At 41.9% G+C, this 16,882-nt stretch overlaps 2 protein-coding genes across 8 annotated transcripts in view; one reads left to right on the top strand and one right to left on the bottom strand.

Moving 5' to 3' along the window:
* Nucleotides 1-14,305, bottom strand: part of SNRNP40 (small nuclear ribonucleoprotein U5 subunit 40) — a 39,976-nt gene extending 25,671 nt beyond the window's left edge. The window contains exons 1-4 of the mRNA XM_025448354.3: nt 14,104-14,305; nt 11,770-11,899; nt 9,801-9,894; nt 7,934-8,099 (exon numbers count right to left, since the gene is read on the bottom strand). Coding sequence (XP_025304139.1) covers nt 7,934-8,099; nt 9,801-9,894; nt 11,770-11,899; nt 14,104-14,247 — 534 coding nt within the window. The 5' untranslated portion in view covers nt 14,248-14,305. The remainder of the gene's footprint in view (nt 1-7,933; nt 8,100-9,800; nt 9,895-11,769; nt 11,900-14,103) is intronic.
* The window catches only part of ZCCHC17 (zinc finger CCHC-type containing 17), a 62,652-nt gene continuing 59,561 nt past the window's right edge, over nt 13,792-16,882 (top strand). For 3 of the 7 annotated variants that reach the window (XM_025448355.3, XM_049105216.1, XM_049105227.1), the window contains exon 1: nt 14,411-14,567. The gene's annotated coding sequence lies outside the window, so the exon portion shown is untranslated. Of the gene's footprint in view, nt 13,928-14,410; nt 14,568-16,882 lie in introns of those variants that run through there. The other 4 variants (XM_049105188.1, XM_035713251.2, XM_035713250.2 and 1 more) reach the window with 4 other exon arrangements.

Genomic DNA, 16,882 nt, shown 5'->3' with positions numbered 1-16,882 from the left:
GATCAAGAGTTATACTCTACTCACTGAGCCAGCCAGGCACTCCCAAGTCTAATATTTTAAATTATTAGTTTCAGACAACCATCATTTTTAAGAGATTATTTTACTTTGAAATACAAAAGGTTGGTAGTAGGGATCCCTGGGTGGCGCAGGGTTTGGCGCCTGCCTTTGGCCCAGGGCGCGATCCTGGAGACCCGGGATAGAATCCCACATTGGGTTCCCGGTGCATGGAGCCTGCTTCTCCTCTGCCTATGTCTCTGCCTCTCTCTTTCTCTCTGTGTGACTATCATATATTAAAAAAAAAAAAAAAAAAAAAAAAAAATTAAAACAAAAAAAAAACCCCAAAAAGTTGGTAGTAAAAGAACATTTTTTGTTGCCTAAATCATTTAAGAATTGCTGACCTAATGCTTCATCACTCCTAAATACATGAGTGTTTGCCTATAAAGATATATCTAATACAGAAGACATATATAAAACTCTGTATAATCTTAACCAATCAGAATGAAGATGTTAACACCAAGATATTACTACTATTTGGTCCTCAGATCTCATTTAAATTTCACCACTTGTCCCACTATGTCTTTTATTGCAGAATAAAATAAAAGACAAATAAAACCGCAGTTCAGAATCATGTGTAGAATTTAGTGGTCATGTTTCTTTGGTCTCCCTCAGCCTGAAAGAGTATCTCATACTTTTCTTGACCTTGACACTTCTCATTAAAGGACAGTTATTTTGTAGGATGTCCATCAGTTTAGGTTTGTCTAATGTTTCCTCACAATTAGATTCAAGTTATTCCTCTTTGGCAGGAATCTCACTGGAGTGATGCTGCAGTTTCACTGTATTTTATTGAGTGGCTCATAATTTTGATTTGTCCCATTATGGATAATGTTCAGTTTGATCATTTGATTAAGATGTTCTTTTGACAATCATTCTTGCACAAGATGTTCCAGGTTCAACTTGTACTTTCCCTGCCCAAGCCTGAAATAAGGAGTCCTGGTTTCTTTAGTGGAAAATGGTATTTAAAGGCCAAGATGTACATAGTAGATGTATTCACTGCTATCAGGGTATTGTTCTTAAGCCCTTTTAGTGGACAGTTGCCAATATATGCATACACAGGCACACACATATCTGGAAACATACATTTACATCTATTATTTTTTCTATACCTGTTTATGTTGAATGTCATGAGTTCACACTAATACTTCCAGTTTAATGCCAACAACACAAGATGTGTTTCTTTTTATTTAATTTATTCTTAATTTTTAATTAATTAATTAATTAATTCATGAGAGGCACAGAGAGACAGAGACATAGGCAGAGGGAGAAGCAGGCTCCTCGCAGAGAGTCCGATGTGGGACTCAATCCTGGATCCTGGGATCATGCCCTGAGCCGAAGGCGGACACTCAACTGCTGAGCCACCCAGGCATCCCTTCTTTCTATTTTTTAAAAAGATTTTATTTATTTGACACGGAGGGGGTTGGGGAGAGAGAGAGAGCAGGCAAGAGCGCATGTGCATGAGCAGGAGATGGAGAAGCAGGTTCCCTGCTGAGCAGGGAGCCCAGTGTGGGGCTCAATTCCAGGGCCCTGGGATCATACATGATCTGAGCCAAAGGCAGAGGCTTAACTGACTGAGCCACCCAGGTACCCACCTCAAGATGCGTTTTAGTTCTCTCTCCTACATTGGTTAACTCCTTTCTCTGACAATGAAAAATCTGCTTCCTGTTTTATTTATTTATTTATTTTTTAAATTTTTTATTTATTCACAGAGACACACACACAGAGCGAGAGAGAGAGAGAGAGAGAGAGAGAGAGAGAGGCAGAGACACAGGCAGAGGGAGAAGCAGGCACCATGCAGAGAGCCTGACGTGGGACTCGATCCAGGGTCTCCAGGATCATGCCCTAGGCTGCTGCGCCACTGGGGCTGCCCTGCTTCCTGTTTTCTTTATTATATTTACTTGTCTAATCAAGCTTCACATATATAACCAATCTCCCATATCCTTTTCTACCTTCTCCTACGTGGATGTCTTCCTTTCCTTATTTGAATTGTGACTCCCATTCCCTATGTGGATCTCCTCCTCACACCATGTGGGTTATCCATTTGTATGAATGCCCCCTTCACTCTGCTCTGCCTCTAATATCTCTCTCCAGGCTGCCTTTCCTCAGGAATCTATTCTCAGCCTCAGACTCCCTACCTAAACTGCTCCCACCCATGCAGGACACCCTCAGCTCAAGCTCTGACACCCCTACTTTCTCCCCCACCAATGTGTAAATGACCCTTTTATCCCGCTAGGGCAAGGATTCTCCATGTTGGGCTGCTCCCCCATCTCTAATTCCCTGTGCTGGGCTCCCTACTCTGTGTCATGTGGATGCCCTCCTTACCTTTGTCAGTCCCCATCTCCCTATAATGGACTGTTCCCATCCTGCATGGATGCTCTCCTTACCTCACTTGGGCCCTAACACTCCACTCTGGGCCACGATAGCCCACTCTCACCTCTAACTTGAACACCTTCCCCACTTTGGTCTACGTAATGGCACCAGAACTGAATTGTTTATAAAAGGTAACAATTTGTATTTATATATATGTTCACAAATATTATATATAAAATAATATGCATTAAATATATAGGTAATATAAAAATGATTTCCTAATAGCTTTATTAGAAACAACGAATTGCTAAAAACAGTATGAAAACTACTAGCATGGAGAATGCTCAGGATACCACTTCAAGACTGAAAATGCAAGAATTACCGAAAGCTTTGTTTTCTGTTGAGAATTCTTATGAGTGAAATGTAACACAGTGTTTCTCCCCTTAGATAAGCAGAGGTTATTAAATTCCTACACTTATAAACCTAGAACAGAAAATAATTAACAAAGCATTCCAACTTGGCAAGTAACTAAATGGCATATGTAAAAGGCTGTTCAACAAAGAATTAATTATAAATAGTATGTTGAAATTAAGAATAAGGAACTAGTTAAAAAGCAGTCACCTTTAGGTGATGTGACACATTAAGCTAAATATAACGTTCACTAATAAACTTAAAATATTTATGTTTAATTAAGGGAAATAAAAAGCAAGAAATTGAAAGAAAGAAAAGACAGACATACAGAAGTGCATGGCTGGCTTAGTCAGCCGAGCACCTGATTCTTGATTTTAGCTCAGGTTATGAACTCTGGGTGGTGAGATGGAGCCTGAGTAGGGCTCTGCCCTCAGCAGGGAGTCTGCTTCTCTCCTTTTCCCTCTCCCTCTAAGCTCCTCTCTCCCTCACACCCTCTCTCTCTTTCAAATAAATACAAAACCCACAAAACAAACAAACAAAAAAACAAAACCAGGCAGACATTCACAATGGAGAGTAGTTGAAAAAACAAAAGCAAAGTAAAGACTGAAAGATAAATATGAGGAAAGAGATAAAGAATTAAAAGACAAAATAAAAGAAAGTCAGAGAAAAGGTAATGAAAGGAAAGCTGGAAATAAACAGGATTAAGTTCCTAGATGTTTATTATAGCAGGCGCTTGTGAATTTAAACAAAATTCAGGGTATTCTTATCTCACTGCCTTTCAAAAGGCCAATGAGCAAATCAGTTACTGTTAAGACTCTCTAAATATGGCACATGTAGGTTAGGAGCTCAGGGCTTTGGAATCATTCCTAAGCTGCAGACTCTCCTCCTAGCCAAACATCAAGCGGCCCCAATCGACTGGGTTTATTATAAAAATGATTTAGTAGGAAAAAAAGATTTAGTAGAAAAATATCTCAAAGTAGATGATTCATTATGTCCATGTGACCACCTTTAACTATGAGAAGAAAACAAATTTATTTAAAAAAACAACAATCATAGGTTTAGTGTGGTTTCTCAGATATACTTCTTTCAAGTCCTCCTGGTTTAATCATTATATGACTACCCAGAATCCAAAATTAGTGCCAAAGAAAGAATAAAATGGTTGGTTCTACAAAGTAATGCGTCCTTATGTGCCCCTGAAATAAATTAACATTTTCAGGCCTCATTTTCCTCCTCTGAAATTGAGGGTGCAGTGGTGAATATTAACAATGTATAAATTTGTTGAATCACTGTTGTATACCTATATCTAATGTAACATTATGTATCAACATACTCAAATAAAAATAATGATAAAAAAGTATAATGAGGATGCTGGGTGAGATCAATGGCTCCCAAATTATGAGACCTGCTACATCAAATCATATGAGGAACAGGTTTAAAAATTCTAGTTCTTAAAAACACAATACCATTTATATTAGCAACCAAAAAGGAGAAATATTTACGTATAAACTTAACAAAATATGTACAGCACCTATATGACAAAAACCTCAAAACTCTGATGAATGAAATCAAAGAACAAAATTAATTGAGATATAGTCCACGTTTGTGCATAGGAAGACTCAATACTGTCATTCTCAACTTTATAGATTCAATGCAATTTCAACCAAAATTCTAGTAAGTGGTCTTGTGGAAATAAGCAATTTACTCGAAAGTTCTTATGGAGAGGCAAAAGACCCAACACAATATTGAAGGAGAAGACAAAACGTGGAGGACTGATGCTACCTGACTTCAAGATTTACTGTAGGGGTGCCTGGCTGACTCAGTTGGAAGAACATGTGACTTGTGATCTTGGGGTTGTGAGTTTGAGCCCCATGTTGGGTGTAGATATTACTTAAAAAAAGACTTACTGAAAAGTTACAGTATTCTGTTGAATATATCAATGCGAGAACAGAGAGCCCAGAAATAGACCCCCATAAACAGAGCCAACTGACCTTTGACTTAGAAGCAAAGGCAATGGAGCAAATGAGTTTCTTCAACCAATGGTGCTGGAACAACTATATAACCACATGTAAAAAACATGTATCTAGAGACAGACCTTGCACTTTTCACAAAAATTAACTCAAAATGGATCATAGACCTAAATGTAAAACACAACTCCTAGAAGGTAACAGAAAAAAAACACAGATGATCTTGGGTATGGCAATGACTTTTTAGATACTACACCAAAGGCACAATCCATGAAAGAAATAACTGATAAACCAGATTTCATTAAAATTAAGAACTTCTGCCTATGAAAGACAATGGCAAGAGAATGAGAAGATAAACCACAAGGCAGGGAGAAAATATCTGTACATCTGATAAGGGACTATTATCCAAAATGTACAAAGAACTCAACAAAAAGAAAACAACACGATTGGGCAGCCCCGGTGGCGCAGCGGTTTGGCGCCGCCTGCAGCCCAGGGTGTGATCCTGGAGACCCAGGATCGAGTCCCACATCGGGCTCCTTGCATGGAGCCTGCTTCTCCCTCTGCCTGTGTCTCTGCCTCTCTCTCTCTCTGTGTCTCCCATGAATAAATAAATAAAATCTTAAAAAAGAAAACAAAATACACAGTTAAAAAATGAGCTAAAGATCTTAACAGACACCTCACCAATGAAGATAAATGATACAAAAAGCATATGAAGAGATGCTCCACATCATATGTCATTAGGAAAATACAAATTAAACCAACAACAAGGTTATCACTACATACTTATCAGAGAAGCCAAAATCTGAAGCATTGACACCAACAAATGATGAGGTGGAGCATCAGGACTTCTCATTCAGTGCTGGTGGGAATGCAAAATGGTACAGCTACTCTGGAAGTCAGATTTGTGGTTTCTTTCTTTCTTTCTTTTTTTTTTTTTTTAATTTTTATTTATTTATGATAGTCACACACACACACACAGAGAGAGAGAGAGAGAGAGAGAGAGAGGCAGAGACATAGGCAGAGGGAGAAGCAGGCTCCATGCACTGGGAGCCCGATGTGGGATTCGATCCCGGGTCTCCAGGATCGCGCCCTGGGCCAAAGGCAGCGCCAAACTGCTGCGCCACCCAGGGATCCCCTTTCTTTCTTTTTTTAAAAAAGATTTTATTTTTAAGTAGTCTCTACCCCCAATGTGGGGCTCAAATTTACAACCCCAAGATCAAGAGTTGCATGCTCCATTGACTAAGCCAGCCAGGTGGTTTCTTAAAAACTAAATATGCTCTTACCATATGATCTAGCAATCATGGTCCTCAGTATTTACTCGAGAGTCGAATAACTTAGGTCCACACAAAAACTCTCACATGGATGTTTACAGCAGCTTTATTCATAACTGCCAACTCTAGGAAGCAACCAAGATGTCCTTTAGGACATTTTTAGGAGGTGGATGGATAAATTAACTGTGGCACATCTAGAATATGGAATGTTATTTGGCACTAAAAAAAAATGAGCTACCAAGCCATAAAAAGATGCGGAAGTATCTTTATTTATTTATTTTTTTAAAGGAGACAGAAGTTTACTGAATACACGGCAGGGGGAGTGGTAGGCAGGACAGCAGAGGAGAGGCTGCCTGTAAGACACGGAAAAATCTTAAATACATATTACTAAGTAAAAGCAGCCAATCTCAAAAAAGGCAAAAACTATGGAGACGGTAAAAAAAAAAGATCAGTGGTTGCCAGGGGTGGGAGGTATGACTAGAAGGAGCACAGAGGATTTTTAGGGCAGCAAAAATACCCTGTATGATACCACGGTGATGGATACATGTCATTATGTTTGTCGCAAACCAAAGAATGTATTAACACTAAACACAAACCCTAATATAAACTTTGGTGGGGCAGCCCGGGTGGCTTAGTGGTTTAGTGCCGCCTTCAGCCCAGGGCCTGATCCTGGAGACCCAGGATTAAGTCCCGCATCCGGCTCCCTGCATGGAGCCTGCTACTCCGTTTATGTCTTTGCCTCTCTCTCTCTCTCCCTTCCCTGTGTCTCTCATGAATAAAACAACAACAACAACAACAACAACAACAACAAAAACCCACAACTTTGGTGGACTTTGGTGATTCTGTGTCAGTGTAGGTTTATCAATTGTAAAAAATGTACTGTTCTGGTAGGCAATAATAGGGTAGGCTATGCATGTATGAGGGCAATGGGTACACGGGAAATCTCTATCTTCCCTTCAATTTTGCTGTGAACCTAAAACTGCTGTTAAAAAAGGGTCTTAATTTAAAAACAAAAATTTTCATTCTATACCTATTAAAACTAGAATCTGGGTATTTTAAACAGGTTCTTCAGGTAGTCTGACATGAAGACAAGTTGGAAATCACTGGACTAAGTGACATTGGTACTAAATCATATACTGATGCTTTCATATAGTGACTATTATTTTTACAACAGCTTTGTAAGACATGTATATTACTGTCACTGTCCTAAAGACTGAGAAATAGGATCAGAAAAATGAACTGCCTGAGATCACATAATTAGGTAAACAGCTGAGTCAAGAATGCAGTTCAGGTGGTCCATTTCATTCCAAGTTATAGTGGCTCAATATGGTTCTAACATTCTACAAGATATTTAAAAACATTGCCTGCTAGCTAGCTAGCTATTTTTAAGACTTTTTTTTTTTTTTTTTAATTCATTTATTAGAGACACACAGAGCAGGGGTGGGGGAAAGCAGGCTCCATGCAGGGAGCCCGACGCGGGACTCGATCCCGAGTCTCCAGGATCACACCCCGGGCTGAAAGTGGCACTACACCGCTAAGCCACCGGGGCTGCCCCATTTCGTTGCCTGCTATTTAAAAAGACCTCTGTTTTTGTGGTGCTTGGGTGGCTCAGTCAGTTAAGTGTCCAACTCTTGGTTTCAGCTCAGTTCACTGATCTCAGGGTTGTGAGATTGAGCTCTATATCGGGCTCCACACTCAGCAACCTTAAAAAAAAGTAAAAATAAAAAGACCTCTGTTTTGGGAAATAACTGCTAAAACAAGTTGTGGAGAGGAAGCTACAGCATAGGTGGAAGGCTATAAGTTATAATAAGTTCACATTATATATATATATTCACTATATATATATATATATACATACATACATATATGTATATATAATAAGTTCACATTACAGAACCTCAGAACTGTAACACAAACACCCACCTTAACTGTTCCATCATCACTTCCAGTGCAGACAAGCTGGGGGCCCCTCCTGGCCGGATAACAGGAATTCACAAAGGAAGTATGTCCTTTCAGCCTTTTAACCCTCTCACCTGTTTCACTATCCCACACTGCCACAGTTTTATCTGTGGATGCAGAGAACAGCATACTACGAGAGGAAGAACAAAAAACAAGTAAGTGAAGATGAACAATAGCCTTCTATCTTCCCCACTTGCCAAAATGTGCCAAACTCTCTAAGGCCACTGACATGTTGTACTCTTGACAGTGTGACACATGATGCAGGAATGCCTCACCCTACCTACCAAAATCCTACTGGTACTCTAGACCCGGTTATGAGGTCTACCCTATGAAAATGTAAAAAAAATTCCTTCTGTCAGTCCCCATTATACATTCCAAGCTAATATAGTAGTTGTCTCAATCTTCTCCTCCTTTGTGATACACAACACTTTAGACATTTTCCCGTCTGGAAATGTTTAATCACTCCTGCTATAGAGAGAAGACAGACTGTGGCAATTCCTGACCCAGTGACTTGGTAATTCTAGCCCTTTCTCTAAAAATCAAAGGTTTTTATTTCATCTCTGAAAATGATTTTTTAAAGCTTTATTATTTAAGTAATCTCTACACCCAACAAGGGCTTGAGCTCATGACCCCAAGCTCAAGAATCACATGCTCCTCAGACTGAGCCAGCTAGGAGCCCATGATAATGATTTCAAGTTATAACTGATTTTATAAGGCTTTCTTTACTCAAATATTAACAGGAAAAAATGTATACAAGGCTATGTACCAGTTGATTTCAGGGACCTTAGAGTTTTACAGGTCAGTTATAAAACAATGAATGTTTACTGAAATACCTAATCGGATTAATTAATTTGGTATAATCACGTTTCTGTATTACCTACAGTTAATTGTAAAATTATGTGATCGTTAAAACGTTTATGATAAATGTATGTTATAATAAATGACTTATTAGGTGAATAACGTTAAAGGAAAAAAGCAGTGGAGAAGATCATACATAAAGCTCTAATATAAACGTAAACCGAAGAGCTTTAAGTAGGAAAAAAACGTGGGCAGCCCTGGTGGTGCAGCAATTTGGCACCGCCTGCAGCCCAGGGCGTGATCCTGGAGACCCTGGATCAAGTCCCGCATCAGGCTCTCTGAGTGGTGCCTGCTCCTCCCTCTGCCTGAGTCTGCCTCTCTCTCTGTGTCTCTATGAATAAATAAAAAATCTAAAAGAAAAAAAAATAGGAAAAAAACTTGAGGATGCCTGGATGGCTCAGTTGGTTGGGCATCTCCCTTCAGTTCAGGTCATGGTCCTGGAGTCCTGGGATTGAATCCCACATCAGGCTCCCTGCCTCTCCCCCTGGCTCACGCTTTCTCTCTCTCTCTCTCTCTCTCAAAAAAAAAAAAAAAAAAAAAAAAAAAAAAAAACTTAAAAAAAAACTTAGGAAAAACATATCAAAATATCAGTGATTATTCTTGGAGTGGTAGCAATATGGGCTATTTTTTGTTTTTGAGTTTCTCAAAACTAATATTTTACTGTTTTTATAGTAAAACTAGCTGATTTCTGCATATAAAAATTACATTTTGTTTTATGTCTTAAAAAAGAAACAAATTTGTATGGGCTGCTGATATTAAAGATGTATTTATAAATGCATACATGGAACAAGAAAACACCTTACTTGGATTGACAGTAATAGTAATAGGATAATAAAGTAGCTGCCCAAAATGCGGTTATTTTTGACAGCAAAGACTCCTGAGAGAGAAAACTTAAGGATGAAATGTGAAAGTATGCCAAAAAAGATTAGTATGAGAAGCAGCCATCATTCCACTATGCAGACTACTTACTCACCTGCCATCGGTGTTATAGTGCAGCTCCATCACAGCCCCACTGTGTCCTTTCAATGTAGCATAGTTATCACAGTCACCATAGACATTCCACAACACTGTTAGGGAGACGGGGGTTCTGTGATCATTATTGTGCAAAAGAAAACTCATCATTAGGCATAGAAAAGGTACTCACAAATTTACCACAACAGTTTTGAGATTATACTCCTCTGGAACACTATTGGTTCTACTGGTGGGACCAATATTCCTGGCACTATAAACAAAAATAATGCAATACTTTCATATTTAATAAGGTTGAAAAATTAGTTAATGATATAATTTTTTAAATCTTAAATTTTTTGCTGTAATGTGAAAAAAGTTAGTACTCACTACTACATATTGGTTGAGTATAAGCAGACTGCAAAATGATGGCACTTATAGACAACCCACGAAGCTGTGACTGACTTGAAGGTCACATGGCAAGGACTATGCTATGTCTACTCATTCCACATATACTATGTACCTATAACATGCTAGGTGCTGGGGTAAAATGGGGGTAAACAAGACACAGCTCCTCAGGGAGCTTCGTCTAGCAGGGACTGAAGTTTGATTAGTGTTATTAACGAGCACCTCTAGGGGCACTTGGGTGGCTCAGTGGTTGAGTGTCTGCCTTTGGCTCAGGTTGTGATCCCAGTGTGCTGAGATCCAGCCCTGCATCAGGTTCCCCATAGTGAGTCTGCTTCTCCCTCTGCTTATGTTTCTGCCTCTCTCTGTCTCTCATGAATAAATAAACAAAAATCTTTAAAGAAAAAAAAAAAGGAGCACCTCTATACATAATAAGGTATATACATAAATTATTTTTCTGTTGATAAACGGTTTTTTTTTGTTTGATGAAATAAGCATGCTGATTCAAGGATGTTTTGCTAACATTCCAAGTCTTCCAAATGCTTGGTCACTGTTTAGAATCACAGAACTAGAAAACCTAAATCAAGACAGTGAAGACAGCTATCATCCACCCTGAGGTACAGACTTCAAAGCAAAAAGCTAAAGGACTTGCTTCATTTTACAATGTAACAAATGATGCCAGAATAAAACAAAGTCCTGATATCTTCTCTCTTGCTTTTTCTCATGACTCTTCCAAAGTGATTTTTTTTCAACTTATTTCTCAAAGTATTCCCAACTAGTAGCTGAGAATCTGGATATAAATCTCCCCCACCCTTTTTTTTTTTTTAAATAAATTTTTATTTATTTATGATAGTCACAGAGAGAGAGAGAGAGGCAGAGACACAGGCAGAGGGAGAAGCAGGCTCCATGCACCGGGAGCCCGACGTGGGATTCGATCCTGGGTCTTCAGGATCGCGCCCTGGGCCAAAGGCAGGCGCCAAACTGCTGCGCCATCTAGGGATCCCTCCCCCACCTTTTTAAGATTTTATTTTTAAGTAACCTTTACATCCAACATGGGGCTCGAACCCACAACCCCAAGATCAACAGTTGCATACTCTATAGACTGAGACAGCCAAGCGCCTCTTGGATGTAGATCCTAATAATGTACAGGTAAATTATCCAAGAGAGTTGCCACTTTAGGATCCCCTCCCCCTCCTTTCCCATATGCTAGGATTCTATGAGTGAATCAAGAGAAAGGCCTTACATCCTTGGGAGAACGAAAAGCTATCTCTCTCCCCATTACTTCCATTAATCTACTATTCCTAGTTCTATCGTCTGGCTGAATAAGTTCAAGATTTGCCTCCATGAGGAAGATATTCTCAAAGAAGAGCAACTCACTTTTCAACTAGTAACATAATCTCCTCTGTATTTACCACATGGATCTTGAGGTCTATATTCAAGATCATTCAACATTCTCCTTACACTGTTTTAGCTATGCAGTTTGTAATGCGAATAATCCAGACTGATACACTCTGTGGCACTAAAGGTTTTAAAAAATAATCACTATTTAGCAGAGAGTGATTATCCCAACTTCAAAAACTATCTCTTACATATCAGTCGATCAAAGCCTGCAGATGCTAAGGTGGATCCATTGGGATGAAACTTGCAGCAGTACACTTCCCCTTCATGTCCTGAGAGAAGCATGATTGGCGCTTGAAGGGAGGAACACCTTGGAGGTCCCTAAACAAAAGACAGAAGTACAGGGTAGTTACTACATACAGGCAAAGGAGACTACAAAAGACACGGTAAACAATCATTGAGTAGATTTCTCCTGATTTAGAGAATGGTAACTCTTCTCACATTAACTTAGGCCTCCAATTTGATACCCTCCTACTCAAGTGTCCAGTGTCTACCAGTTATACTGACTACTCCCTCAGGCTCCTTCTGTCCCATAGCCAACTTTAAATTGCTCAAATATGCTAAGCTCATTTCTGTCTCAGGATCTTTACACTTCTTGCTCCTGATCGGAATCCTCTTCCCTTGATCGTCCTGTGTTTAGCTCTTTCCAAATGTTTCCTCTTCAGAAAGTCTTTCATTGATCACTCAAACTCAAAGCAGCATCACACCTCCCCTCTGTATTCCATTAATCCTACTGTATTTCCTCACAGCACTTAAGACTACCTGAAATCACCTTCCTTTGTATTGGTTTACACATTTTGTCCTCTTCCCCGGTAGAAAAGCAGCTTTGTGACTGCAGGGACCCTGCATTCAACACTTTTCCCAGTCTCTAGCACATTTAATTAATGCCTGAACTGAGCTTCCCAACAACCCTGCAAGGTACATATTACCCAGGAAAGTAGTTTTGACTATGGTCTTGACACTAAACCTAGGCTTGGACAATTCACTGGAACCTGGGCTGACATTCCGGTCAGAGAGAAGACCTGGTACACTATTGATAATCCCCAAACATCCTTAATAGCTTTCAGTTTACTCATTTATTTAAAAAAAAAAAAAATTAACGTGCCAGGCACTGTTTTAGGCGTTGGGAAAACAGTACTGAACAAAATAAACAATGGAGTTTGTGTTCCCGTGGAAAGGAGGAAGAGAAGAGACGAAGAGAGAAAACAAAACATATAGCAGGTTGGTATGTGCTACGGAAGAAAAAAAGCGATGTGGATTAATACATATGGGGTATTGCAATTTAAAACAGGGTAGTCAGGAAGGCCCTTACTGAAAAAGTGATATCTGAACAAAGATTTGGAGGAGCTGAGTGTGTAAACCACGTGGATATTTTGAAGAGCATTCCAGTTGAGTGCAGCAAATGCAAAGGCTTTGAGGCAAGAGCATGGAAGCCAGTGTGACTGGAGCAGGGGGAGTAATGGAAAATTGGTAGATCTGAGAGGTAAAGGGAAAATGGGCAAAAGATTTTAAGGATTGTAAGGATTTAACCCTGGGTGAAATGGAAAGCCATCAAAAGTTTTCAGCAGAGGGTAACACGAGCTGACCTTTAGCAGGATTCTCTAGCCACTGGACTGAGAATAGATGGACCATAAAAGAATAGAAACAGGAAATACCAGTTAGGACCTCACTACAATAATGCCAGATGAGAAAAATAACGGCTTAGACCAGGGGCGAGTGATGGAGGTGGCACAAGGATTAGCAATTTGGCATCTATTTTGAGGACGGTGTGCCAGCAGGATTTGCTCACCGGCTGGTGGAGAGGTTGAGAGTGGAGACGTTTACTTCTTGATCGGAGCCTACCAGCCCAGCAGAGGGGTGATCGTTATTACCTTCATCTTACAAGAAATGCAGTTAAGAGCATGGATTCGGCTTTAAAATCTGTTTCCTATCATTTACCGGGTTAAGAGCTTATAAAAAAGGGCACTGAGAGTTCCTAACTCTTAAGCTGTTACCAAGATTAATGGGGTTTTCATACACAAAGCCCTTAGGACAGGTATTAAATGAAGGTCAGCTCTCGTTCGGTTGTTGTTAGTAACAGTACTAGTGCTGAGACATGGTGGGGGGGGGGGCATCTTGACCAAAGCAAGCCGGGCTCATTCCTTTCTCTATTCATTCATTCATTCATTCATTCATTCATTTTTTTCAGCCGTTCTACAAAGTTTTCTGAATGTTTACTCCACGCTGGGTCCCTGTGGAAGATTTAATACGAAAAAGCCCCGGTGCGGGTTTTGACTTCAAGGTCCTTAACGCTAAACGTAACGCCACCTCCCAGGGTGGTCGAGACGCTGAAAGCGGGCGTCCAACCAGGTAACGAGTGGAGCGTCCCGGGGGGGCAGGGGGGGTGTCGACCGCTTTTACAGTGTTTCCTGTGTGAACTGCAGGCAGCTATTCCCGTTCCTACCCCGCACTGCGGGATCACCGGGGGCGGGCTCCCTGAGGGGAAGATGAGCTGAGGCCCGAGGGCCGCCCGCGACTCCACTTACCGCTTGTAGCAAAGCTCCCGGCGCCGTCTGCTGCTGCCCAGCTCCGGGGCCCGACCCCGCCGCTCCCAACAGCAGCTCATGCCGCTGCCGCTTGACTGGGACCAGTGGCAACTCCGGGCCTTTGCGCTTTTGCTGTTCTATCATGGCGGCAACCGCTCTCCTCAGCGCCGCCACTGACCGCGCCGACACCCTCAGGCAGCGCGCGATTGGTTCCGACTTAGTTCTTCCCCCAGAACTTCCGGCTTGGAGTAACCAATCGGTCTGCAGCAATCCCCTCTGCACCGCCTCCCTGAATACTCTTCTTTTATTGGTCAGTTCTTTCTGGCGTCACGGGAGTGCGGTGCTGGGATTGGTGGGTGGAGCTGGAGTCCCACCTAGGCGCGCTGGGTCTTGTGGGTGGAAGCGTTGTCTGGTTTTGGCGTTTCGCGCAATGCTGCGGCCGGGAGACCGGGAGCTGACCCAGAGTAAGTGGAAGGAAGGTCGAGGGTGGGTGGCTGCGGCATCTAGAGACGGCGCCTCGGTTGTGTGACGTGAGCCTGGCTCTTCTCAGCTGAAGGTTTGCAGGGGCCTGAGGCGGGCCCCGGGGTCCCAGCGTCGGCGCGTAGCAGCCTGGGTTCCCCTTCTAGGCTGGAGCAGGGCTTTGGGGTCTCTGCGGCCGCCCGGGGCCCTCGTCCGCCGACTCGTTCGTCCAGCGCCTGCCGTGTCCAGCCCTGTGCCTGTGCCGAACGCCCCCAGGGAGGAAGGGCCTGTCTCCCAGCTCCACCAGGCTCCTCTCTCTGACTGAGGAGGCCGGCTTGTTTCTGCCACTGGTCATGCAGCCTTTTACGAGGGCCTGCTCAGTGCCTCTGGGAGAGACAGGGATGAGAGGAGTATCCGACTGCTGCTTCTCCAGAGCACAGTCCTGTGGAGAAATTCGGAATCATATCTGGGAACTAGGTCTCCTTAATTGTCCAACTGGTGTTTATTGGAAAGAGCCCTGAGAGGATACATTGTGAACCAAAGATGGTCCCACGTCGGGCCCCCTCCATGGAGCCTGCTTCTTCCTCTGCTTGTGTCTCTGCACCCCCCCTCCGTCTCTCATGAATAAATAAATTAAAACAAACAAACAATTCAAATATTTGAATATTGAGGGCAAGCATGTTAAACAGTGATCTCACTAAGAGCTTTAAAATACGTGCTGCCTAGGAGAGGTGCCTGATGTTATGAGTGTCTGCAATAAGCAGAAAAGCCTCTGTGAGGAAAAGATGCCCGAACTGATACCTGAAGGAAGAATTGTAATTATTTGGGTCAAGGGAGAAAGGCAGAGCGTTCCATATAGAACAACATGTGCAGGGGCCCTGCGGCAAATGGGAGGAAAATGACTGAACGGCAGAAAGAGGCCACTATGGCTACTTCAGAGGGAATGAAGGAGGGTCTGGTACAGGATGCAGCTGGAGGTGGGTAGAGGTGCAGGATTTTTACTTCAGGACTGATGGGAAACGACCGAGCTTTTTGTTTGTTTGTTTGTTTTGTTTTTGTTTTGGTGGGGGGAGAGAGTGGTGTGATGGGACAGGTGGTGGCTTGATCACTCAGTAGCATAAACAGATTGGAGGAGAGATAGATGCAGATCGACCATTTAGGTGAGAGATATAGCAATGAGGACTGAGGTATTGGTACAACTACAGAGAACTGGACAGATGCTAGAGATAAAAAGGAGCTAAAATCAGGAATTAGTGATAGAATGGATTCAGGGAGTGAAAGGAGAGAAATCAAATCTCAGGTTTTAGGCTTATGCAACTGGGTAGTTTTTTGTGTTTCTTTGGTTGTTTTTAAGATTTTATTTACTTAAATAAGTGCACAAGCAGTGGGGAGGGGGAGAGGGAGAAGCAGGCTCCATGCCGAGTAGGGAGCCCAGTGTGGGGCTCGATCCCAGGACCCTGGGCTCATGACCTGAGCCAAAGGCAGATGCTTAACTGACTGAGCCACCCAGGCGCCCCACAACAAGGTAGTTCTTTTTTTGGAAGGGGAAGGGAGAGGTCATTCCTGACATCCAGGAGGCAGTTTGAAATACACCGTTGGGACTCTGAGATGTTTTGGGAAATGTTTAGTGGGAGTAATTTGCATATAGGTGATAATTGAGCCATGGGTGTGGTTAAGATCAACTAAGAGCCGTGAGTGGTCCCAACATGTAATGGTCAAGAATGGGAGCATGAGTCCACAAGAGAAACAAAAGCACAAGGGTGGAGGACCAGAGGAATGTTGTCTCAGCAACAGGAAACGGTCTGTATTAGAAAATATGAGAACTGAAAAATACCTACGGGCTTTATCATTGTGGAGCTTATGGTGTCCTTCGTGAAAGTTGGTGTGATGGGACTAGAAGCCAGATATGAGGCAGAGATTCAGGGAAGGAAATGGAGGCAGTGAATCTAGAGAGTATTTTTCATACATACAATTGTAGAGGAAAGGATGTGGAAGCTGAAGGAGATGAGAAGTCACCAAGGACCCAGAGTGACGGAGAAACTGAAAACACAAGAAAGAAATTGGGTCATTGATACTGTTCTGAGAACATGGGAATGGATGGGATCCAAAGTACAGTTAGAGAGAGCAACCTTAGGAAATAGGACAGTTTGTCCAGTTAATAGAAAGGAAGAAGAAAATGAAGGCAACAGATACAGGTTGTTTGTGTGTTTTGTACTGGTAAAATTAGTTCCTATCTCTTAGCTTTTATATTTTCTGTTACATAGGTGGTGGGACCATATACATAGAATGAGAGGAGGGCAGAAATTTTAGAAGTTTGCAG

This window comes from Canis lupus, chromosome 2, assembly GCF_003254725.2.
Source record: "Canis lupus dingo isolate Sandy chromosome 2, ASM325472v2, whole genome shotgun sequence".
Lineage (NCBI taxonomy): Eukaryota > Metazoa > Chordata > Mammalia > Carnivora > Canidae > Canis > Canis lupus.
Note: the sequence above shows the minus strand (reverse complement) of the source record. Positions and strands in the feature narration are given on the sequence as shown.